At 45.0% G+C, this 24,715-nt stretch overlaps 1 protein-coding gene across 1 annotated transcript in view; it reads right to left on the reverse strand.

The window, feature by feature from the left end:
* Nucleotides 1-1,864: 1,864 nt before the first annotated feature.
* LOC147684389 (adiponectin receptor protein 2-like) overlaps nucleotides 1,865-24,715 on the reverse strand; it is a 219,467-nt gene continuing 196,616 nt past the window's right edge. The window contains exon 6 of the mRNA XM_086940319.1: nucleotides 1,865-2,141. Within this exon, the coding sequence (XP_086796445.1) occupies nucleotides 1,992-2,141 (150 nt within the window). The 3' untranslated portion in view covers nucleotides 1,865-1,991. The remainder of the gene's footprint in view (nucleotides 2,142-24,715) is intronic.

Below are 24,715 nucleotides of genomic sequence, written 5' to 3' on the forward strand. Positions count from 1 at the left end.
TTCTTTTTCACCTGATTTCACGTTTACGCGGCTTAATATTTTAACAGCATGAAACAAAGCAGTCCATTCATCGTAGATGTTGTATCTCAGACACCATTGCCAATAGCAAGAGTTTTTTTTGTCTCAGTGAGATGCTTATAGCTATTTAAATGCCCAGGACGGATATATGTTTGAGCCAAGCTTGTTAATGTACTTGCCAAATGCGCCGTGGCCGTAATGCGGAGCATCTAGGCCCATTTCAAGAGCGTTGAAATCTATAAATATGATAATTCAGAAAGATGCACAACTGTTAATCAGCGGTGGGCGAGCTGAGCAACTCCGCCCACTCATGAAACTCAGCGGAATTCCACTAAATATATTCCCCTAAATATTACCAGCATTTTAAATCAAGACGCTCACCTGAATGGAGCTCTTTGTTAAATTAGGTTATTTAACATCAAGCATTGTCGTATTGCTTTAAAAATAATAATGTGAAAGCTTAGTACAAAGGCATCTAACATATTTTTGACTGAACCACACTCATCATTTTATTATACTAGGAACGATAAAAGCTAGGATTGCCTTATGACCGGCTCCCTCCGAAGCACCAAATTGTCTCATGATTGACCAACTCTCTTCCAGCCCTACTGACCCTTCAGAAACGCAGTGTCTCCCAAACCAATGACTGTGCCATAATAATATTGGCTCATCAGAAGCAATAGACTGTTACGTACCACTCCACTAACGGACCACTGAACTACAATCAACCCCAAACCAATATAACAATCATGATGATTGAGGCATAATGCTAGACATATGGGGCCCGATTCACAGAACTAACTTAAGACAAAATCCTAAACTTACTACTTTTGGTATTCACAGAGGTTAGGAATTTGTCTTAAGTTTGTCTTAAGACAGACTTAAGACAAAATCCGAATTTAAGATTGTCTTAAGTCTGTCTTAAGTTTGTCTTAAGACAAACTTAACCCCTTCCATGCTCATGACAAGGCCAGCTCGTCATGAGACACAGTGGAGCTGTGCTTATGACGAGTTGACCTTGTCATGATCCATGGACTATTTCAATTTCCAGCACACAGCGGGAAAACCCCTTAGCAGCCAAGGTGTTAAGACAAAAATCCGAACTTCTGTGAATACCAAATGTAGTACGTTTAGGATTTTGTCTTAAGTTAGTTCTGTGAATCGGGCCCGAAGAGTTTAGTACCCTCATTAACTGTTGACACCAGTGGAAGTGATCACCAAAAGCAAAATCAAGCCTTTAGACAAGAAAGTACTGGAATACATGGTTACTTACTTGTAGTCCTGGTTCTTGCTGAGGAGGAAGGCTGAGATGATGAAGTCAACAAGACTTGCGTCACTGACCAAGCAGCACTGGTAGAGGGCTAGCAAGGTCTCTTTTGTCTTGTACTTTAATGTCTTTTTGAGAATTGTCTCTCAAAAAAGGGTACTTTTTAACTCTGTGGGACTCAGGGAGACAGAGTATATCCGGGGTGTTTGTCACTTTCAACATTCTTCTTTCCACATGTGACACTTCGCAATTACTGAAGGAATTTAACAAAAAAGATTGAAAAATAAGAACAAAAAAAAGAAATGTCAAGGCTCTGAAATCACTCCTGTTTGTAAAGATGTCAAATGAAGCTAAAAAGTTGGTAAATTGGAAAGAACATCTTTTCAGAAAAGCAAAAAATGATTAATGGACATATTTTGAAGTGCTTCAGAATGCTGCACAGGGTGAGGCTATTTTATGGTCAGTCATTCCTTATCCATTTGTAGAAGCTTGTTCAAAGTTGAGATTAAAACTTTACAGAAATCCTAAATTTGCAGACCAGACAAACCCACGTCTTTCAAGAGACTTTCAATGCAGGCTATGGAGGGAAGCATAAAGACATTTTATTGAAGTAGTGTTCGCCTCGAGCTACCCCAATGGTGCCCATAACCCTTCACAGTAAGGACCGTCTTCCGGGTGCAGTAGATCTGTTATCCTTTTTCAATCATTAGCTCAGCATTTTAGAGCCCAGTCGTTGCCCATCAGGTCCGCAGGCTCCGCCAGTGGAAGCGTGGAACTCCTGCATTCGTGAAATGTAATACAGGTGAATCATCGCCCCCGCCACGACCAGCACGTGGAAGATCTGGTGGGAATGGAACTTGAAAGGAAAACAATAAGAGGCCAAGAGTCAGTGAGAGAGAGAGAGAGCATCAAACAGCACAAGGGAATACATTTCAACCAGATATGACACAGCAAGTTTGGATTCGATAGTTTAAGGGCAGGATTGTTAAAAATGGGGGCTCCAGGTCAGGAATGGTGTATTGGTACTAAAATACTGAGAGATGCAGCTTGCAGCATTGAGGCGAACTGGAAGAGCTGTGTGGAACCTTTACCTAAAGATGGAAGACTATGGATTATAATTAAGGCTCCCAGTTTTCTGTTTTTACCGATTTTTTACAGATAAATACAGACAAAAAACAACACCTTTTCTGTCTGTATTTGTTTTTAAAGTGGATAAATACAGAAAATTGTGCTCCTTGTGAGACTCTCCATGCTGTCCTTCATGAATTCTAGGTCAACAACTGAGCAGATAGAACGCATAGGGAGTTAAAAAAAATCAGGATGAGATTCCCTTAAATACAGGCATTAGTTAACAAATATTTTGTATATAATGCAATATTTACATGTGGTGGAGTACAGGCAGCTGGTCCTAAGCCCCACAATGATGGTGGTCGGATGAAAGTCTGACCGCCATTCTAATCACCCCCAAAGATCATACTTCTTTGAAACATATACAGTGCGATCAATTGGGTGCCATGATAATATTTTGCTCTATAATCCATACCGTTCTGGTAGAAACAATTCATCTGATATATAAAAGTGCAAGTGCAGAGAACATATACAATGCTATTAGTTGAGTGATTTAGTAGCATTTGGCATTATTTTCAGTTCCAGTACAAATAATCAGCAAATTCGTCAATATATTTATATATATATATATATATTAGTGCAAATGCAAAGGAATTTTTAAAAAAGTATGCAGTTCAGTTAGAAATTCACTTCCTAGAGAACGGTTCACTGACAGAATATCGACCTAAAAAATAGCAAGGTAAATATTGAGGGAAAAATATAGGATACAAAAATATACACTTGCGATACTTAAAAAAGTAAGTACAAGAATATGGGGAAAAATATTGTTTAAAATAACATGGTAGTATTAAATATTGATTTTTTGATAAATATAATTTAAAATATTAAAATAAACATATATTAAATACTAACATTAATTTATAAAAAAAGTTCAAAGTATATTTAAACAAATATAACAAAAAATTTACTTTTAAAAATGTGAACACACATACACAAACATTCATATATATATATATATAACAAATAAATAAACAAATATTTTAAATTATATTATAATTGAAAAAATACTAAACAATATATTATAAAAATATATGTTTACATATTTAAATGTACCAAAACCATAAGATATTACAAAAAGGAAACCAAATTAAATTTAAATAAAAATTAAACAACATACATTTCTTACAATGTAATTAGAAATCATTTAAAAAACAAAAAAGATTGCAAATTATAATATTATTCAAATAAATCCACAGAATTATAAAAATTATAATATAAAAAATTATAAAATAATAAAATAAATACATATAAATTTCCCACTACAGTAAAAAGAAACAATTTTATACTACATAAATATAAAAATAAGTACTCCCACCTAACACAACCCACAGAAACAAAACTTTTACATAACACAAAATAATATTTACTACTCTAACTACAATAAAAATAAGTTACATAAAATATAACAGCACAAAATACTACAATTTACTATTCCCACTACAATTAACACAACAATAAAATTAATAATTAAAAAAATAAAAAACCCACTACACTCAACGCAACAATAGGGAAAGTCTTGAATTTTAGAGGGGTTAGATTTACTATTCCCACTCCAGCCAGTGCAAAAGTAGGGCAAGTGCTGGATTGTGGGGGGTAAAATGTACTATTCCCACTCCAATCAATACAAAAGTAGGGAAAGTGTTGGATTGCGAAGGGGTAAAATTTACTATTCCCACTCCAATCAGTGCAAGAGTAGGGAAAGTGTTGCATTGCGGAGGGGTAAAATTTACTATTCCCACTCCAGTCAGTTCAAAAGTAGGGAAAGTGTTGGATTGCGGAGGGGTAAAATGTACTATTCCCACTCCAGTGAGTGCAAAAGTAGGGAAAGTGTTGGGTTGCAGAGTGGTAACATTTACTATTCCCACCCCAGTCATTACAAAAGCAGTGAAATTGTTGGATTGCAGAGGGGTACCATTTACTATTCCCACTCCAGTCAGTACAACACTATGTAAAGTGTTGGGTTTAAAGTTAAAATAAATATAATATTCCCACTACAGTCAGTACTACATTACAATCACATACAATGTCTACAAAGAATGAAAATGAAAACATTTGTAAAAATTAAAAACATAATAATATTACAAACAATATTAAAAATTAATTGCAATATTATTTCATATATAAAAAAATATTTTAAAAAGTATGTATACATTCATAAAATAAATGTAGGTATATAGGTATAATTTTCTCCCACCATCTACAGAACTCACAATGAAATTTGGGGGGTGGAACTTGTCTGGCTCCAAGATGCACACAAGATAGCAGAGCTCCGTAAGCCCGGCAACAATCCTACATAATCCTGCTTCCCCATTCCCCATTGGGAATAACTCTGCCTGCGATAGCTAAACAGTCTTTGCTGTCACCCCTGCAGTGCCCGACGTGCTGTTTACTGTCCGCCTTGCCTAAGGGAGGCCGGTGATTGAGGCAGTGGTGAGGCAAGCGTGGAGCCCTGCCAGTCGAGGGAGGGCCGACTGTGGGTATCCCGAGCGACAGTGTGGCCTAGTCTAATCAGCGCACGGCTTGCCGGGGCCCTAGAGAGCATCAGGAAAGAGGTTGGCTCTGCGTCGCCGGAGCGTGCACCGAAGATCGCTAGCCCCGACTGGAGAGTCTGGGCCAAGCGCACTGGATGGGGTGTGGCCTCCTGTGTCTGCTGGCGCTTCCGGGTCCTCTCCTACGCCCACTCAGGGATGGGAGCTGCTGTACCCTTGAGGAGGTGCGTGGCCTTGAAGTGGCGGAGTGGGCCGGGCGGGTGTTGAGGCCAAAGAGCTCCCGCGTTGTATATATTGGACACAACCTTTAGACCATGACCAGGGAAACTGGTGGGTGGCAACAGAGGTGCCCCTTAAAGACATGTGGGCCTGAGTAAGAAGCCCCAGACCAGTTCTCTACCCCCTCCCCCAGTGGTGTGTGGTACCTCTCTATATAGCAACAGAAATAAGCTTGAGGAATACATTTGTACTAGATCGAGCTGCCCTACATCCAAACTCGCAGCCCAACAGCCTGGTGCCGTAAATATGAAGAAGCACAAAGGAGCGATAATTGGCAGAACCAAAAAATCACAGTCTAAACAGCAATTTGAACCAAGGAAAACACCAAGACACTGAAAATAAAGTCTGAATCTGGATCAGAAGCCAGCAACTCACCAGTTGACACAGACTTGAAGCAAATCCTAGCTGCAACGCAGCCCAGCCTGAATAAAATTGAGGGGAAAATCGATGCACTCTCATACCGCATAGACAGGATGTCTGAGGGACTTGACAAACATACAGAGCGGCTGGACGCTGTCAAACAAAGAGTGTCTGAGGCCAAGGATACTCTCAGAGTGGGCTCACAGGCACAGACAAAAATGGAGGAACTTCTACGGAGTGTCCAAGCTAAGGCAGAGGACCTGGAGGCACACTTCAGGTGAAATAATATCCGCATTGTTGGGGTACCTGAGCCCACAAACATCACAAACATGGAGAACTACGTGGAGAAGCTCCTGGCCACTCTATTGGGCAGAGAAAACCTTTCAAACATGTTTGTGGTGGAGCACACAATAGATCGCTCACTCCAAGACCAGCCCCGTGAGCTCTTCCACGTCCCATCATTGAGACGCTCCTTAATGATAGGGACCATGACATGGCCCTTCATAGAGCCAGAGAGCTACAAGAATTGCGACATGAGGGTATGAATATATCCATTTATCCCGACTTTATTCAGCCAGTGCTTGAGGCCCGGCGTCTGTGTGCCACAGCAAAGAGAAGACTAGCAAATTGCAATTAGACTATAATATGCTGTACCCTGCAAATCTCCGAGTAATAGCAGAGGGGACATCACATGTCTTCTCAGACCCTAAACAGGTATTGCAGTTTAAAAGCTTCATGGTGTGGCACATAAGAAGAGCCCCCCTAATTGACAACACGATAAGGAGGGGGCAGCGTCAGAACAGGAAGATTACCACGGTGACTGGCACTATCTGTGGGCACAGGTAACAACAGAACTCAATAGGACTTGGTGCAGGAATTTGACTCACACATGCCATATAAGGCTGGCTCGACGGTGGGCACATGAAGAGCTCATGAGCAAGCACAGGATTATGGTTCGCATTGAATAAGGCAAATATACTGGATGATGGTTAACTAATTTCCTGCCTAAAATATAAAATTGAATGAAAAAGTGAAGTAGCTAAGGTGTTAGCGGAGGGGGTACCTTGGGTGGAGCCCTTCCTCTTAAGCTGGTGCCAAATTCTACCATAGACAGAAACAGCTGGGTACAGAATAGGCTACGGGTGGGTGTGTCATCATCCTAACGTGGGGTGGGACGCATTTACATCATACAGTAAAAGGTAGGACCGGGTTGTAGCTTTCTCAGACAACAGCAACATCTGCCCTGGAGTGTGATCCACACTGGGTCAGTTATGTACTCCTTGCTGAATATGTTGAGAGATGGTTATCTTTGTGGTATATAGTCGATTATGCAAAGTTTGGGGCTGCATATCGTGGGGTGGGGAAGGTGGGCATTGCGTCTTGTTAAAAGTTTATGTTTTGGCACGACAGGCCTTTACTTAGTGGCTCGCTAAGAGGCGCATATGGACACAAAGCAAGAGACAATTGAGCGATGGCAAACATAGAGGCGAAAGTAAGAAGAGTAATAGAGTACGATTCATGACCTGGAATGTTAGAGGACTAAATAAGCATAGAAAAACTCAGAAAGTGATAGCACACCTTAAACACCATAAGGTCGATACTGCCATGCTTCAAGAGACCCACCTTGTCTCTAATAGTAAAATGCTGTCACATAGAAACTTTCAAGGTATTGTACACATGGCAGGCTTTACATCGCATTCTAGGGGGGTTCTAATATGGTTTAATCCGCAATCAGGCATTACGTTGCAGTGTTTACAGCTAGACCCTAACAGAAGGTACATTACAGCTAAATGCCATAAAGGGGGACAAGAAGTCATATTAGTCACTGTATACAGCCCAAATTATGATGACCCATAATTTTACCAATCAAAAGACATACAGTTGATGACGGAATGCAGAACAAATCAAAACATTAATTCCCTGTCAAGAGATCTGGGTTAAATCCATCATCCAATATTACAATAATATGTTACAATATTAACATAAATATGTATTAGCAAAACAAATGATATATTTAATTAAAAATTATTAAATATGCAATTACTTTTATTTAACTTTCCACAACATACCACCACAACATATACACCATACTCCTAAAATGTAATAATCAATTAAATGCACAATTAACACAATTACATATTTGAAAAGATCATTTTGTAACCTGGAAATGTTTTGTTTTGTAATGGTGAAACCTGTTCTAATAGGCGCATAATTCACAAACTAATGATCTATCTGAAATTTCTATTTTTATCTGTATAGATTTTTTTTACACTCTCTTTAAATCTAGTGTATAAAGGGCTCTTTCCATTGGAGAGGATATATTTGGAAAGGCCTGGCAGTTCGGGCTTCACTGTTCCCATTGGGTGCAGATTCAAGACTGATGTACATATGCCTGGGTTCAAACTAGAATGGCACGGGGAGCAAAGAAACAATGGATTTAGGCCCAGATCTCTTTACTGGGGTGAATGTATGACATTGTTCTGCATTCTGTCCATCAATTGTTCGTTTTGCAAGTGTCACTCCGAATCAGATGGGTATGCCCAGACGTGGGTCCCATGCTCTCCATGCCTCTGGAGTCAAGCTATCCTGGCTGATGAGGGGTGAAACCCCGAAACCGGTCCTAGGATGCTTGTTTCCAGTCCGGGGAGGACCTAGCCTGGCAGTTTGGGCTGGACTGTTTCCATTGGGCGCAGGGTCAAGACTGATTTGCATATGTCTGGTTCAAACTGGAATGGCATGGGAAGCAAAAAACGATGCATTTAGGCCCAGACCTCTGTACTGTGGTGAATGTATGACATTGTTCTGCATTCTGTCCATCAATTGTTCTTTTTGCGTCCGAAATTTTACCAGACACTGGGCTCACTATTAATGCGAGTAGAAGGTTTGTCTCTAATATGGGGGTGATTTTCATTGCATATTAAACACTGGAAAAGACAGATCGAAAGGTCCCCCTTACCGCCCTGTGGCAGCAGCTGGAGTGATATCAGAGATAATGGAGCAACTAGGACTCGTAGATGTTTGGAGGCGGCGTTTCTCGGATACTGCAGGATACACTCAGCCGATTACGACACACATACCCGCATAGGTTTCTGGTTGATCTCCAGAAGCCCATTCCCTCTGGCTGCTGTATGCGACACACCGCCCAGAACATACTCTGATCACTCACCAGTTATACTAGAGATATACTTTTGTGTGGGGGCAGCCGCACCCTTCCTATCGAGATTTCCCCGATACTCACTGATGGACCTAGTTTTTAAAACAGAAGTCACAGTTGATTGAATTAAAAAATAAGTAAATATAGGCTCTGTAGATAGCTTTACCACGGTATGGGAAATGATAAAGGTATACATCAGGGGTCTGACAATTTCCAAACATGCGGGGGTTCTCTGGGCATACAGAGATAGACTAACAAGACTCAAGAGGGAAACAGCTAGTTTAGAACAAGCTCACCAGCAGACTGGGGAGACCAAACTCCTGGAAGATAATAAAAAGGTTTTAAAGGAATTTCACGACACAGCGGGTGGAGAGGTGAAACACTTGGGTAAATATGCGCCGGCCTGGGTCTACGGGGAGGGAGAGTGCCCAGGGGCTACGCTAGCGCGCCTCACATAACCTAAAAGAGAGGCAGCAGTGATCCTAGAAGTCATAGATGAAAGCAGGACAAAAACTCACCACTCCCAGGGATGTAGCCTACAGGTTCCATAGATATTACTCCGAATTATATTCCACTAAGGCGATTGTCGATGACGAGGCAATCCAACACTATCTAGAACACATACAAATGACATGGCTCACCAGTGCCCGTAGGGAACACCTTAAGGCACCCCTTCACCCGAGTGAAATTCGATCCACACTTAAAACGATGCTCAAAAACAGAGCCCTTGGTACGGACAGCTTCACAATAACTTTATACTAGATCTTTCAGGAATTACTCATCCCACACTTAGTGACTCTGTATGAGGAGATGGTTCAAAATAGATAGCTGTCCCTCACCATGAGGGAGGCACTGATCATTATAATCTTAAAGCCTGGGAAGCCCCTGATGCCTGCTCTCCATACAGACCATTGTCACTTTTAAACGTAGACGCAAAGATTTTTGTCAAAATGTTGGTGAACCGATTGTCTCTTCTAATCCCACTAGTAGTTGAACTGGAGCAGGCTGGCTTTGTCCCAGGACGAAACATTACTTACAATCTTTGCACTATTTTTGGGACCATTCAAAGGATAGACTCCGAAGTCAAGGTCGCAACGTTCTTCCTTGATGCCGGAAAGGCGTTTGACTCAGTGGAGTGGCCATTGATGAAGGGAGTCCTGAATAGAGTGGGGGTTAGGGATGTGTTCCTACGATTGGTCATGGTGCTTTACACATTACTGCGAGCCAGAGTGCGGGTGGCCAGCACTGTTTCCACCCTCATAGATATAACGCATGGCACCTGCAAGGGGTGTCCTCTATCCCCATTCCTATGTGCACTAGTAGCGGAACCACTCCTAAGTGCGTTAAGAGAATATTACGCCAAAGGGCAGTACGATTTCCTGGCTATCAACTAAAAGCTTTGGCATATGCAGATGATATCTTGATATATGTCCAGGAGCAGGAAAGGACTCTCAGCCCTGTGCTGACGGAAGTCACACAATTTGGGCAAGTTTTGGGACTCCGCATTACTTGGTCTAAATCCATTATCTTCCCCTTAAGCCAGTGTTCTTCAATCTGTGGGGCGCGCCCCCCTGGGGGGCTCAACACCTTCCCAGGGGGGGCGCGCACTCCACTTCAATCTCACCTTTGTTCCCTGGGTCCCTCCGTCCCTGCAAGTCTTCTTGGAGGATTTTGGTATGTGGAAGGGGGAGGGAGGGGGATCAATGGGGCACGACGAGCCGTTCTTTTGTCTTATTAACTCTCCCAGGAGGGGGTTAATTCACCGAGCTGAAATGCTTCAGCTGCAGTGGGAGGCGAGGGGTCTCCTCTGCTAAAACTGAAAGCAAACAAACGGACATGCTTTCGGTTTTAGCAGAGGAGACCCCTCGCCTCCCACTGCAGCTGAATCATTTCAGCTCCATGAATTAACCCCCTCCTGGGAGAGTTAGCTCTTCCCAGGACGACACAGGTTCCAGGGTTCGAGTCTCGGCAAAGAAGCTGAACATCCTGTGATTCTGGGCAAATCACGTATTCTCCCCGTGCCTAAAAAAAAAACACATGAGGGAACGCAGCAATATCATTAAAAAAACTTAAACTTTAGTTGTTGCTAGATTTGGGAAGTGCGGAAATTGAGGTGTTAGTTTGACGAAGGCATCCAGGACAATTTTACCAAAATGAAAGCAAAGCACTGGTGCTATTCCTGCTATCTGGCCATAAATACTCTGAAAAGACCCAGATGGCAACACATGAAGTGCCGCCATTAGTTTCGCATGTGTAATGTGCACATCAGGATTGCGTTTCTGCTATGGAAATTTTTCTACATAAATAAAATTAATTTCCACCGTGCTTGCTCATGATTGCAGGAGGTCAACTAAAATGCACCCAGAGGAGGACTAGGCGTGGAACCTGGAATTTTGATTTTTGTAGGATTCTGTGTGCACACTTTTAGGATTTTATGCTTCGGCAGAAATGTAGACAAATTGTATATGTAATTCCTCAATCCGTATATTTATGTATTTTGTGTAATGGGGGGCCGATAGAATATTTTCTGTCTTTGAAAAACATCTAAGGTACTACATACTTCGTCTGTTAAAGGCCTACGTTATTGTCAAGGTACTTTCCTTCTGAGGCATCTATGACAATGTCTATAAGAGATAGCCCTCTAGTTAAGCAACGTGGCTTGTTACAAGTTACTGCCTCTCTCATTATTTCCTTTGGTCCATGTTTCATGGAGGAGAAACCATTCACTGCTACCAAGAGTAGATGAGTGTGACCACTGCTACCTATAGTAGGTAAGTGTGCCCACTGCTACCTAGAGTAGATGAGTATGCCCACTTCTACATTGAGTAGATGGGTGTGTCCACCTCTACCTAGAGAAGATGAGTATGTCCACTTCTATCTAGAGTAGATGAGTATGTCCATTGCTACATAGAGAAGATCAGTGTTTCCACCTTTACCTAGAGTAGATGGGTATGTTCACTGTTCCCTAGAGTAGGTGGGTAGAACCACTGATACCTAGGGAAGATGTAGATAAGAGTGGCTGCTGCTACCTAGAGTAGATAAGTGTGGCTACTGCTACCTAGAGTAGATAAGTGTAGGAAGGTACATCCTGACTATGGTTGCCCCCAACTTTTTGCCCTGTGTTTTAGCTGGTTTTGGACATAGTCGACCTGGGACCCTGCCAATCAGGACCCCAGGCCTACTGCTCTCTCTTTAAAATGGATTCCATGTACCCTAGGTACATTTCCAATTGGTACTGGGCCACCCTATCAGACCCTGTAACTCAGGGCATGGGTGTACCCAGGGCTGCCAGGGGCTGCAGCATGTATTATGCCACCCCTGGCTGGCCTCCTAAATTTGACACAACTGGCTGCTTGACAGCTGGGGCAAAGTCGTGTAATCACCCTTTGCTGGAGATATAGTATACCTATATCTAACCCTAAAATGGACACACAGATTCCTATCAGTCACTCCTATGGCAGGCCTTAACAATCCTGAAGGCAGAGTGCTTGGAATCGTGTGAGGTGGTGCTCTGGCATGAGCTGAGCCTGTCTGCAGCTTGCGGAACCAAGTCCTAATAGCTGTTCCATGATATCGCATACCATATACTCTTAAGTGCATTATAATCCTCGCGGTTAAATGCTATCTTTGGTATTGCTTTATCAAAACATGTCGAGTAAGGTGTCATACGAATTGGAATACTAACCCCTCGCCAATTCTGGCGACGGGGTTAGCATTCCACCCTTCTAGAGGGACACGACATGTATGTAACTGTGAACCCCGGTTAAAGTTAAGCAAAGCCTCAGCTCCACAAAATGGATGCTGCCACCACAGACACGAGTCTGACCCCCTGCAGCTGGGAGTCCTCCCAGTGAGGGGAGCCTGGACAAAGGGTTTCCTGTCAGGGGCGGTGCTAGCACCGTCCCAGACATGGTTTTGTGTATCCTGGGTAGGCAGGGCTTTTCAGGAAGGTGACTGCTGAGTGGCACCCCGGTGCTCACTACGCATAGGCCAGTCAGAACCAGTTCCAGGGGCACACCAGCCCCTGGCCTGGGGAAGTCCGGCAGGGGAGAGGGGTGTAACCACCCCCCTCCTGGTCCCACCCATAGGCAGGACCTAGTCACCGGGTCAGCCCCCTTTTTTAGTATAAAGATGGGAGCGGGCCCCCTGTTAAAATTAGATCATCTTTGGAATCAAGATACCACTTTCTTCGAAAGGACTTCACGATTTCTTCTTCAAGATTCTCCCTTGTGGCTAAGGAGTAGTCACCCTGCATCCGCAGGCACCATCCTAAAGAACACTGCGGCCTGCTGCAAGTCCTTCATCACGAATCCGACGACCCAGCACGACGAGACCCGGCTTCCCTGGCACCTCTGACCTCTACTCACCTCTACAGCCAAGCTGAGAACCGTGAGTGCGACGAGACCTCAAGGGACCGACGATCGCCAAGACTGCACGACATCTTTACTGCAAGCCCACCGTGTCCTCCACTGGTGAGTGCTTTGGGGTCCGAGAAGCCCCAACCCTGCGCAGCTCCAGCACCCAAGATCAGCCTCCCTGCATCTCCACGATCGGCGTGGGGCCCTTCTGCTGTTTGCTGTGCACCGCGTTGTTTGGCTACTAGCCGGCTGGCTTGTGGCCTTCTGAACGACGCCCAACGACTTCACGACTGCTGGTCTGGTTGCTCCAGACTGGCCCTTGCTTCCTTGTTCAAGAGAGGCACCCCGGACCCTCCTGGTCCACTCCAGACGCCATTTTAGGTCCACCGCGTGGGCTTGAATTTGCCAAGGCTTTGTTGCCCAATCCTGGGTCCAGCGACGCCGACAGCTTCTATCTTCGTGGGACAGCTCGATCCTCCATCCTGGTCGCCGACAACGCCTCCTGGTCCGTGAGATCTTCGAGTCAAGCGTCACCCACTCACCTAGTCGAGGTGGCTACCATCCGGTGCCCTCCTGGTGCCCACTGACTACTGGCTAGTAGTCTCGAACTTGGTCCCCTCTGCTTTCAGGTGTCATCTATCTTCAAGATCCAGGCTTGGATCCGACTGAACTTTCTTCACTGGTCACCGGCCAGCATCTTTTCTTCCGGCTCCTGGTCCGTCCACGAGGATTCCCGACGTCTTTTCAGACCTATGCAGCTGCAGCCCCTGGGCTAGGTAACTTCGGCATTTCGGTGCCCCAGCATAGCCTCACTATCCAAGGGTCAGAATCTACTTTCGTTTTCTCCCTACCAGGTCGGGTTCGCCCGAGAACACTAACTTTCTATTTCCTAGCTACCATAGACTTTTGTCCCGCATCTCGCGTGAGAGTGCACACACTGCACCCGAGTCCCCTAGGCCTCCTAGACATAATCTAACGATTCCCTAGTCAAGTCCTAGCGATTCCAAAAGCTATTAGTACTGTACTTACCTGCTAGGAATTTCGCATTCCACTTTCAGAGTATATGGTTTTCCGTGCCCCTCGGGCATTTGTATATACTGTGCTAACTTAAGTATTTTTGTAAGAGTTTTGGTTTGTGCTTAGTACCCTGTCCTCATAAAGAGTACAGGGCTGTTGTGATCTTTAAATAAATAACTGTTTATTTTCATAACACTTGTGTGGTGTCCTTTCACTTGGTATTCAAGGGGTATATGTGTGGTAAACAGCTGGCTTAACGCGCCCTCTCGAGTCTTTAGCCTTAGACTGCTCGTATCCACGCTACTAGGATAGCTGGTCTATAAGGTTGACTTACAACCAATCATCAATAAGGGTTGCTGGACTGATACATAGTGTTCACTAGAATAGTGAGCACTGCATATCAGGCCACCTTCTCACATTGGTGAGCAGCGGTTGGGATTTGAGCTTGCTGTTGTTTTACCACACGTATCCTAAGAATATCTTGTTGAAAGATCACATAAGTACTGTTAGGTACATATAACTAAAGCTTAGAATACTCTGAGTTCTACTGAACCAGCTGTTGTAGCTCCTCAAGGCTTAGCACACCTTGGCTGCAACTCTAGCAAGGGATCAGTAGGTAACACATAGTGTAGGTAGGTGCATCACTTACACCACACTAGAATCAGCATGTCAGACAAAGGAGGAAACTCTGAGTATCCCCTTGTGTCAGTGGACCTTCCACAGGTCACTTCTAAATATGCTGCTCTTAGCTTCCATGAGATGAGACAAGTGTGTACTCTCAGGAAACTAAAACAGGGGTCTAACCCCACCACTTCCTTTCTGATTGGTCTCTTAGAGGCTTATGATGCCAGTAGGGCTGGTAACCCAGACCCTTCTAATCCAGAAGGAAGTTTGCCCTCCTTACAGGGTCCCTTTGATATCCATCCCCTCCATGAGGCAGATGATGCTGAGGAGGAGGATGAGTTGTCTGGGGATGAGGCAGATAAGGGACAGGTAGAGGTCAGAAGACTAAGCAGGTCCAACTTAAGCAGACATGAGCTTGGTACTGGGGGACCCCTGGGCCCACTCTCAGGTCAGCTTAACATTGGGAATGGACGAGTTAGGTCTCTATCAAGAGGCTCTCACAGATCCATTCAAACCAATGGCTCTCTCAACTCTTCTCACAGAGGAATGTCTTCCCCTAAGAGGAGAGTGTATGAAGCTGAAGAAAGGGCAATCAAACTGAGGATTGAAAGAGAAGAACTTGCCCTGGCCAAAGAGAGACTTGCCCTTGCTAGAGAGCAAGAATTATGTAGGCTACAGCCCACTGGTGGCAGCAATAATCCTAGCAATAGGGAAAGGAGTTTTGATAAAAAGCACCTGAATAAGATAGTGCCCCCCTTTAAAGAAGGGGATGACATCCACAAATGGATTACTGCTTTGGAGAGAGCCTGCACTGTGCAGGGTGTTCCCCAAAGTCAGTGGGCAGCTATCTTGTGGCTCTCCTTTGATGGTAAAGGTAGAGATAAGCTCCTCACCACAAGGGTGGAGGATGCTAACGATTACAAAATCTTGAAGAATGTACTGGTTGATGGGTTTGGTTTAACCACTGAACAATACAGGATGCTGTTCAGAGACACCCAGAAAACTCAGTCTCAAGATTGGACTGACTTTGTTGATTGTGCCACTAAGGCTTTTGAAGGCTGGCTACTGGGTAGTAAGGTTACTGATTTTAAAGGATTGTACAATCTAATTATGAGGGAGCAAATCTTAAATAATTGTCAGAACCAGTTATTACATCAGCACCTGGTAGACTCTGAGTTGACCTCTCCACAGGAATTGGGTAAGAGGGCAGACAAATGGGTCAGAACCAGGGTTAGGCCTAAAAACCAGGGTGGTGACCAGAAAAAGGAATCAACCAAGCCTCAAGAGAAGGGTGGGGATAAATCCTCAGAGAAGACTTCCCAAGGGCCCCAAAACTCCAACAAGGGTGGTGGGTCCCAGAACACTCCTTCAGAACAAAAGAAACCTTATTGCCATACCTGTAAACAGGTGGGTCATTACAAAAGTGATGTCAGTTGCCCTAAAAATGGTAATAAGGGAAACATACCCCCAGGTAATACTCCTAAACCTCCTGTTACCACTAGTGGTAATCCCCCAGGTGGTGGGAGTGCCCCCAAGAATGTGGTGGGCATTACTTTGGGCAATCAGGAGGACTATGGCCTAGCCAGGTTCCCTGACCACACTCTTGTCTGTGAGACTGGCATGGGGTTTGCCAACTTCACTACTGGACCCCACATTTTGGGAAAGTATAGACAAGAAGTTTTAGTGAATGATCAGAAAGTTGAGGCATTCAGAGACACAGGGGCCAGCCTCACCATGGTGAGTGACCATCTGGTCCCCTCTGCTCAACTGACCCCTGGTTTTACTTATCAGGTGACAGACATTCATGGAATGAAGAGAAGGCATCCCATGGCAGTAGTCAAGCTCAGCTGGGGTAATGTCACAGGGCCCATGAGAGTGGCAGTGACAGATAACCTACCTGTAGATTGCTTACTGGGGAATGACCTGGAACTCTCAGCATGGGCTGAGGTGGAACAAGAAACTCATTCCAGAATGATAGGCCTATCCAGACAGGTTAGTGGGGCAGTAATAGCTACAGCCCCAGTCCAAGCACCATTCCTCCCTGAAAAGGTTGGAAGGGCAGTGGTAGCCACTGCCCAGGCCCAGACAGACTTTCCAGAACATGATAGGAGGGCTGTGACAGTCACAGCCCAAACACAGACTGAGTGCCCTCCTGAAAAGGTTGGCAAGGTTGAAATGGTCTCAGCCTCTACTCAAACAGATAGTGAGGTTGTGAAGCCTGAAACAATGGATCACTCCACTCAAACAGAGAGCATTGAGGAGGAAGAAGAGTCTTCCCCCTCCCAGACACTAGGTGAGAGCCAGCCTCCTCAGGGAACTGACTCTACCCCTGTTGAAGGAACTGCCCCAGAGGTAGTCAGGCCTAGCCTGGCAGAGCCCCTGATGGCAGTGGACCCTTCCCAGGTGGGACCCAGTCTGGAGCAGGTAACCTGCACCTCTCTACCCTGCCTCAGTCAGCCCAGGGCTGAAGAGATCAGGGAGGCCAGTGGTGGACCCAAAAGGGCCCCCTGTCCAAAAGAACCCCTTAATCAGCAGATTAGGATCACTGAAGCTGGTAACCCTAGCCAAGTGAAAATAGAACAGACTCCTGAGGGATCCCCCTTAAAAGTAGTTAGGGAACTCCCACAGCTGGACACTGTTGGGCACAGCCAAACATGGGGCCTAAAAACCCCAGACCTGACCTGTCCCTCCAGTAAGCCAAACAGAGGGACTCAGCCTCCAGCTTTAGGTAGCCAGAGGCTGACCCTGAGAGCTCAGTGCATCTCAGCTAAAGAAAGAAAGGCACACATGATGAATGGTGATTGGAGGAAGTTGAGCCCAAAGGTAGAGGAGCCTCACTTCAGTACTCCATCCCAGCATCAGCCTTCTTCTTTCCCAAGACACACCAGAGACAGAGATTCCCTATGGTGGAGACCCTCAGATACCCTTAGGGTGAGGGGTTGCCTAGTGGACCATGACACAGGGGGAAACCAAGCCAGAGCTGGTCCTTCCTTATATGGCCACTTAGGTAATAGAGGCTTACCTGGACAAGGATAGCCTTATCTCCTTTCGTTTGGGGGGGGGGTTGTGTAGGAAGGTACATCCTGACTATGGTTGCCCCCAACTTTTTGCCCTGTGTTTTAGCTGGTTTTGGACATAGTCGACCTGGGACCCTGCCAATCAGGACCCCAGGCCTACTGCTCTCTCTTTAAAATGGATTCCATGTACCCTAGGTACATTTCCAATTGGTACTGGGCCACCCTATCAGACCCTGTAACTCAGGGCATGGGTGTACCCAGGGCTGCCAGGGGCTGCAGCATGTATTATGCCACCCCTGGCTGGCCTCCTAAATTTGACACAACTGGCTGCTTGACAGCTGGGGCAAAGTCGTGTAATCACCCTTTGCTGGAGATATAGTATACCTATATCTAACCCTAAAATGGACACACAGATTCCTATCAGTCACTCCTATGGCAGGCCTTAACAATCCTGAAGGCAGAGTGCTTGGAATCGTGTGAGGTGGTGCTCTGGCATGAGCTGAGCCTGTCTGCAGCTTGCGGAACCAAGTCCTAATAGCTGTTCCATGATATCGCATACCATATACTCTTAAGTGCATTATAATCCTCGCGGTTAAATGCTATCTTTGGTATTGCTTTATCAAAACATGTCGAGTAAGGTGTCATACGAATTGGAATACTAACCCCTCGCCAATTCTGGCGACGGGGTTAGCATTCCACCCTTCTAGAGGGACACGACATGTATGTAACTGTGAACCCCGGTTAAAGTTAAGCAAAGCCTCAGCTCCACAAAATGGATGCTGCCACCACAGACACGAGTCTGACCCCCTGCAGCTGGGAGTCCTCCCAGTGAGGGGAGCCTGGACAAAGGGTTTCCTGTCAGGGGCGGTGCTAGCACCGTCCCAGACATGGTTTTGTGTATCCTGGGTAGGCAGGGCTTTTCAGGAAGGTGACTGCTGAGTGGCACCCCGGTGCTCACTACGCATAGGCCAGTCAGAACCAGTTCCAGGGGCACACCAGCCCCTGGCCTGGGGAAGTCCGGCAGGGGAGAGGGGTGTAACCACCCCCCTCCTGGTCCCACCCATAGGCAGGACCTAGTCACCGGGTCAGCCCCCTTTTTTAGTATAAAGATGGGAGCGGGCCCCCTGTTAAAATTAGATCATCTTTGGAATCAAGATACCACTTTCTTCGAAAGGACTTCACGATTTCTTCTTCAAGATTCTCCCTTGTGGCTAAGGAGTAGTCACCCTGCATCCGCAGGCACCATCCTAAAGAACACTGCGGCCTGCTGCAAGTCCTTCATCACGAATCCGACGACCCAGCACGACGAGACCCGGCTTCCCTGGCACCTCTGACCTCTACTCACCTCTACAGCCAAGCTGAGAACCGTGAGTGCGACGAGACCTCAAGGGACCGACGATCGCCAAGACTGCACGACATCTTTACTGCAAGCCCACCGTGTCCTCCACTGGTGAGTGCTTTGGGGTCCGAGAAGCCCCAACCCTGCGCAGCTCCAGCACCCAAGATCAGCCTCCCTGCATCTCCACGATCGGCGTGGGGCCCTTCTGCTGTTTGCTGTGCACCGCGTTGTTTGGCTACTAGCCGGCTGGCTTGTGGCCTTCTGAACGACGCCCAACGACTTCACGACTGCTGGTCTGGTTGCTCCAGACTGGCCCTTGCTTCCTTGTTCAAGAGAGGCACCCCGGACCCTCCTGGTCCACTCCAGACGCCATTTTAGGTCCACCGCGTGGGCTTGAATTTGCCAAGGCTTTGTTGCCCAATCCTGGGTCCAGCGACGCCGACAGCTTCTATCTTCGTGGGACAGCTCGATCCTCCATCCTGGTCGCCGACAACGCCTCCTGGTCCGTGAGATCTTCGAGTCAAGCGTCACCCACTCACCTAGTCGAGGTGGCTACCATCCGGTGCCCTCCTGGTGCCCACTGACTACTGGCTAGTAGTCTCGAACTTGGTCCCCTCTGCTTTCAGGTGTCATCTATCTTCAAGATCCAGGCTTGGATCCGACTGAACTTTCTTCACTGGTCACCGGCCAGCATCTTTTCTTCCGGCTCCTGGTCCGTCCACGAGGATTCCCGACGTCTTTTCAGACCTATGCAGCTGCAGCCCCTGGGCTAGGTAACTTCGGCATTTCGGTGCCCCAGCATAGCCTCACTATCCAAGGGTCAGAATCTACTTTCGTTTTCTCCCTACCAGGTCGGGTTCGCCCGAGAACACTAACTTTCTATTTCCTAGCTACCATAGACTTTTGTCCCGCATCTCGCGTGAGAGTGCACACACTGCACCCGAGTCCCCTAGGCCTCCTAGACATAATCTAACGATTCCCTAGTCAAGTCCTAGCGATTCCAAAAGCTATTAGTACTGTACTTACCTGCTAGGAATTTCGCATTCCACTTTCAGAGTATATGGTTTTCCGTGCCCCTCGGGCATTTGTATATACTGTGCTAACTTAAGTATTTTTGTAAGAGTTTTGGTTTGTGCTTAGTACCCTGTCCTCATAAAGAGTACAGGGCTGTTGTGATCTTTAAATAAATAACTGTTTATTTTCATAACACTTGTGTGGTGTCCTTTCACTTGGTATTCAAGGGGTATATGTGTGGTAAACAGCTGGCTTAACGCGCCCTCTCGAGTCTTTAGCCTTAGACTGCTCGTATCCACGCTACTAGGATAGCTGGTCTATAAGGTTGACTTACAACCAATCATCAATAAGGGTTGCTGGACTGATACATAGTGTTCACTAGAATAGTGAGCACTGCATATCAGGCCACCTTCTCACAATAAGTGTGGCCACTGCTACCTAGATAAGGTAAGTGTGCCCACTGCTACCTAGAAAAGATGTGAGTTTCCACCTCTACCTAGAGTAGATTAGTATGTCCACTTCTAACTAAAGTAGATGAGTATACCCACTTCTAACTAGAGTAAATGGGTGTGTCCACCTCTGCCTAGAGTAGATGAGTGTCTCTGCTTCTACCTAGAGCAGATGAGTGTGTGCACTGCTACCTAGAATAGATTTGCACACATTTTATCTTGGAAAGTGGTGTTTTGAGCTGTGTAATAAGCCTCTGTAATTTCACCACACCCACTCACTCACAAACCTGCAGTTTACTAAACACTCCTATTGTATTAAATGTTATTAGCTGAATATACCCTGAATGTGCGCGTAGTGGTCGAGTCCAGAAATTTCTGTCAGGTGGTGGGGGGGCCCAACATCTAAAAAAATTCAGCTGGGGGGGCTCAACCTACAAACGTTTGAAGACCTCTGCCTTAAGCCCTTGCACCATCCCAATACAGCTCGACCTACCCACCCATGCAATGATCCACTGACTCACTACGCTACCTGGGAGTCCAAATTCACACAAACTCTGATATAGTCCTTATGGAGAACTATAGGAAGGCTATTTCCAGTCTTGAGGACAAAATTGAAAGATGGATTAAACTGCCCCTCCCGCTGCTGGGACACGTCTCTATCATGAAAATGGCCGTTCAGCCTAGATTCCTCTTTCTTTTAAAAAATATACCTATGACCTTACCGGGCCATATAGTAACAACACTAAGATCCCTAATGATTCGGTTAGCATAGGTGGGCAAACAACCGTGGGTTAAGTGGGAGATGCTGATGTTACCCTACTCCATGCGGGGCCTAAACGCACCGGATTTAGAACTATACTATATGGTAGCTCAAGCCTCACATGCATACATTTGGATGCACGGGCCGGAGGATGTTCTTCATAGGTACATCGAAAGAGATCCAGCTGACCCTGTACCCTACCAAAAATGATTTTTCACACAACAAAAGGAGGCATGGCGTTTTTAGACTCCTTATATACCACAATTCACGCGTGGAAATACCTACTGGAAAAACAAGTGGGGCGCTACTATATTCTGCATCTATCCTTCTGGAGTGGTGCATGTGGTCCCAACCGGCAAAGAAAAGGAAGTAGCCAGCGCTCTGCGAAAAATGGGATTAGTGCAATTGGGGATTTCCTTTGTAGCAGTGTGGTCTGTTAGTGGGACTATGTACCTAAAGAAGGGATAGTAGAATCATCACTTGAACACATCCAATATCTCAGGACTAGACATGCGTGGCATGAGCTACTAGATGACCTGCAGGAGCCTGAAGAGATGCCAATACTTACATACATTATACAGGCATTGACCCCCCATAAGATAGTAACCATAATGTATGGTATAGCACAGGACCGTAAAAGAACGCTATTACTGAAAACTCGGCATGACTGACAAAAAGAAATAGAATTAGTGATTGACCACAAGAACTGGCAATATTGCTGCACAGTCACCAAGTGTATATCCCTAAATAGTAGGCACATACTTTAAATACAACAATAGGATGATTTACACACCAGAAACAATTTGCAAATGCTGTGCGGAACACTGCAGCTTGCCACAGATTCCCAGAACAGACAGTGGAATTTACAAACGTTGCATGTTACTGTCCAAGAGTCCTGAGCATTTGGGAGGGAACTGTTTTAGAAACTTGGCAAGATTACAGGACATACCCTCATGCCCAGCCCTACACTGCCCCTGCTAGGGTTAGAATAAGATATAGATAAAGCCATTAGGAAATTGGTAGTGATTGGGCTGCGATTGGTCAAACAGAGAGGTGCAATGAGATGGGCGAAAGATCCAGTACCAAAGATAGATGAATGGGTCTCCGATATGTTTTATTGCAATACGCAATCAATCTTATATAGTGAGCTATAAACCCCTCAGGGTCGTCCCAAAAGCTTCCGGGATTGTACCAGCATTACCTGGTGAGCAAGGAAATGGGGGAATATCCATATATATATGGGCTGAGTACATGCAATGGATAATCTACAGCAACAAAATACCTCAATGCATGATATGTTTGATCGATTTTGCAAGTAGCAACTTAGTGATTTGTAATCAAAGTGTCTATATGCAAAACAAGCTTTAATTGGTAAACATTGTACTAGAAGATACTGACATGTAAGTTTACTCCTGCATGTAAGTTTGACATGCGGTTGTTAAAACCAATAAAATAAAATTTAAAAAACTTAACAAACACTAAAATAAAAACACACCTATTTTACAATATTAACATAAATATGTATTAGCAAAACAAAGTATACATTTAATAAAAAATGATTAAATATGCAATGAAATGTATTTAACTTTCCACAACATACCAACACAAAATATAGACATACTCCTAAGAAGTAATAATCAATTAAATACACAATTAACATAATTACATATTTTTAAAAATCATTTTGTAAACTGGAAATGGTTTGTTTTGTAATGGCGAAACCGGTTCTAAATAGGCCTATAATTCACAAACTAATGACCTAACTATCTGAAATATCTATTTTTATCTGTCTAGAGCTTTTTACACCTTCTTTATATCTAGTCTATGAAGGGCTCCTTCCATTGGAGATGATACATTTTGAAAGGCTTGGCATTTCGGGCTGGACTGTTCCAATTGGAGCAGCGTCAAGACTGATCTGCATATAGGTGGGTCCAAACTGGGTGGCATGGTGTGCAAAATAAAGATGGACTGGGATGCGGCGCCGAGTAATTACTAATGGTGGAGATTATTTCAAGCATTCATTCTATAACTTTTTTGTAAACTAGAATTTAGAAAGTTGACAAAGAAATAGTCTTATTGACATGAGTACCTGACATTACTTTGGGAAGGAAACATTACAACCTTATTCCTAGGAATACAGCGTACGCTTCATGAATTTATAGAGCTTGCATCTCAGTATCTCTGCAAGCTGAAGTTATAGCTACTAGGAAAGCAGCTTTTCAGGTCAATTCTTGTAGAGCAGCTTACGAATAGTTTCGGAAGGAGAACCCATTTATTTTGAGATGACTCTGGTAGGTTTTCAAGGTGGAGAAGGGGTTCATCATCCATTCTTTCATTCATGCATCCACTCTACATCCATACTCCTTTATCCATTTCAAATACCTACGACTGCTAGGCTTGAATTTATCCTTTCTGCGCTTCACACTTCCCTTCATCCTTTTTTAAGTACTGTTTCTACACTCCACTCTTTATTTTTCCTACTAACCATGTATTTCTATTATTTAATACCCTTTTCTCCACATCTTCCCATACTCCCTATTCTTTCCTCCCCTTATCTTTACTCCCTTTCTCTCTCCTACATTGCTCTATTTCCTACCTAAATCCTACTCACACTGCTTGTCTCTCTTATTTCCCTTATTTCATCCTACTTAACCTTACTAACTTGACATTCACTACAACAAAAATCACATCTCTTCCTCACAACACTTGACTTTTTACATAAGCTATTTTGCTCCATACTTTTCCACTTCAACTCTACCTGACCCTCTACACTTTACTACTCCTCACTTCTCTCCCCCTTCTTCCTTCTTTCAACATCTTCTCACAATCTGTAGTAACTACAAACAACCAAGACCTGTCACCCAGAAAGTGCAACTTTTTATCAAATAATCTATATATGTGCTACCATGGAATTGCTAAGCCAATACCAATAATTCGACCATTCCATTACCAAAAAAACAAAAACCCAACTGAGGAAACCTTATATTGATCATTCAAACCAAGACTTACAGGTCCTCCACTTGAGAAATCCTGCATCTATGGCATTCTACACCACGTCAGAACTGTATATGCAGGCCACCCGCAAATCTCTTCTCTGTTACAATTAACCCCTTCACTGCGGCGGCTATTCCGCCGCAGTGCTAAGGGGGAGGGGGGGCGGCGCGGCGCTCCCGTGCTCGTGACGGAACCGCTCCGTCACGAGCCTCGGGTGGGCTGTGCTTGTGACGGAACGGTTCCATCACTGCCCCGCCCGCCTAATAGAACGCGCCACGCAGGCGCGGAATTCACGCCGGGCAGGCGCGGCGAGCGGGCCGTGACGGAACTGTTCCGTCACCAGCACAGTCCACCCGAGGCTCGTGACGGAACGGTTCCGTCACGAGCACACAAGGGGTTAAATAATTCTGATCTTATGTGCATTAAGGAATCCTGGCTCAACAGCTTT

Source organism: Lissotriton vulgaris, chromosome 10, assembly GCF_964263255.1.
Source record: "Lissotriton vulgaris chromosome 10, aLisVul1.2, whole genome shotgun sequence".
In the NCBI taxonomy this organism is placed as follows: Eukaryota; Metazoa; Chordata; class Amphibia; order Caudata; family Salamandridae; genus Lissotriton; species Lissotriton vulgaris.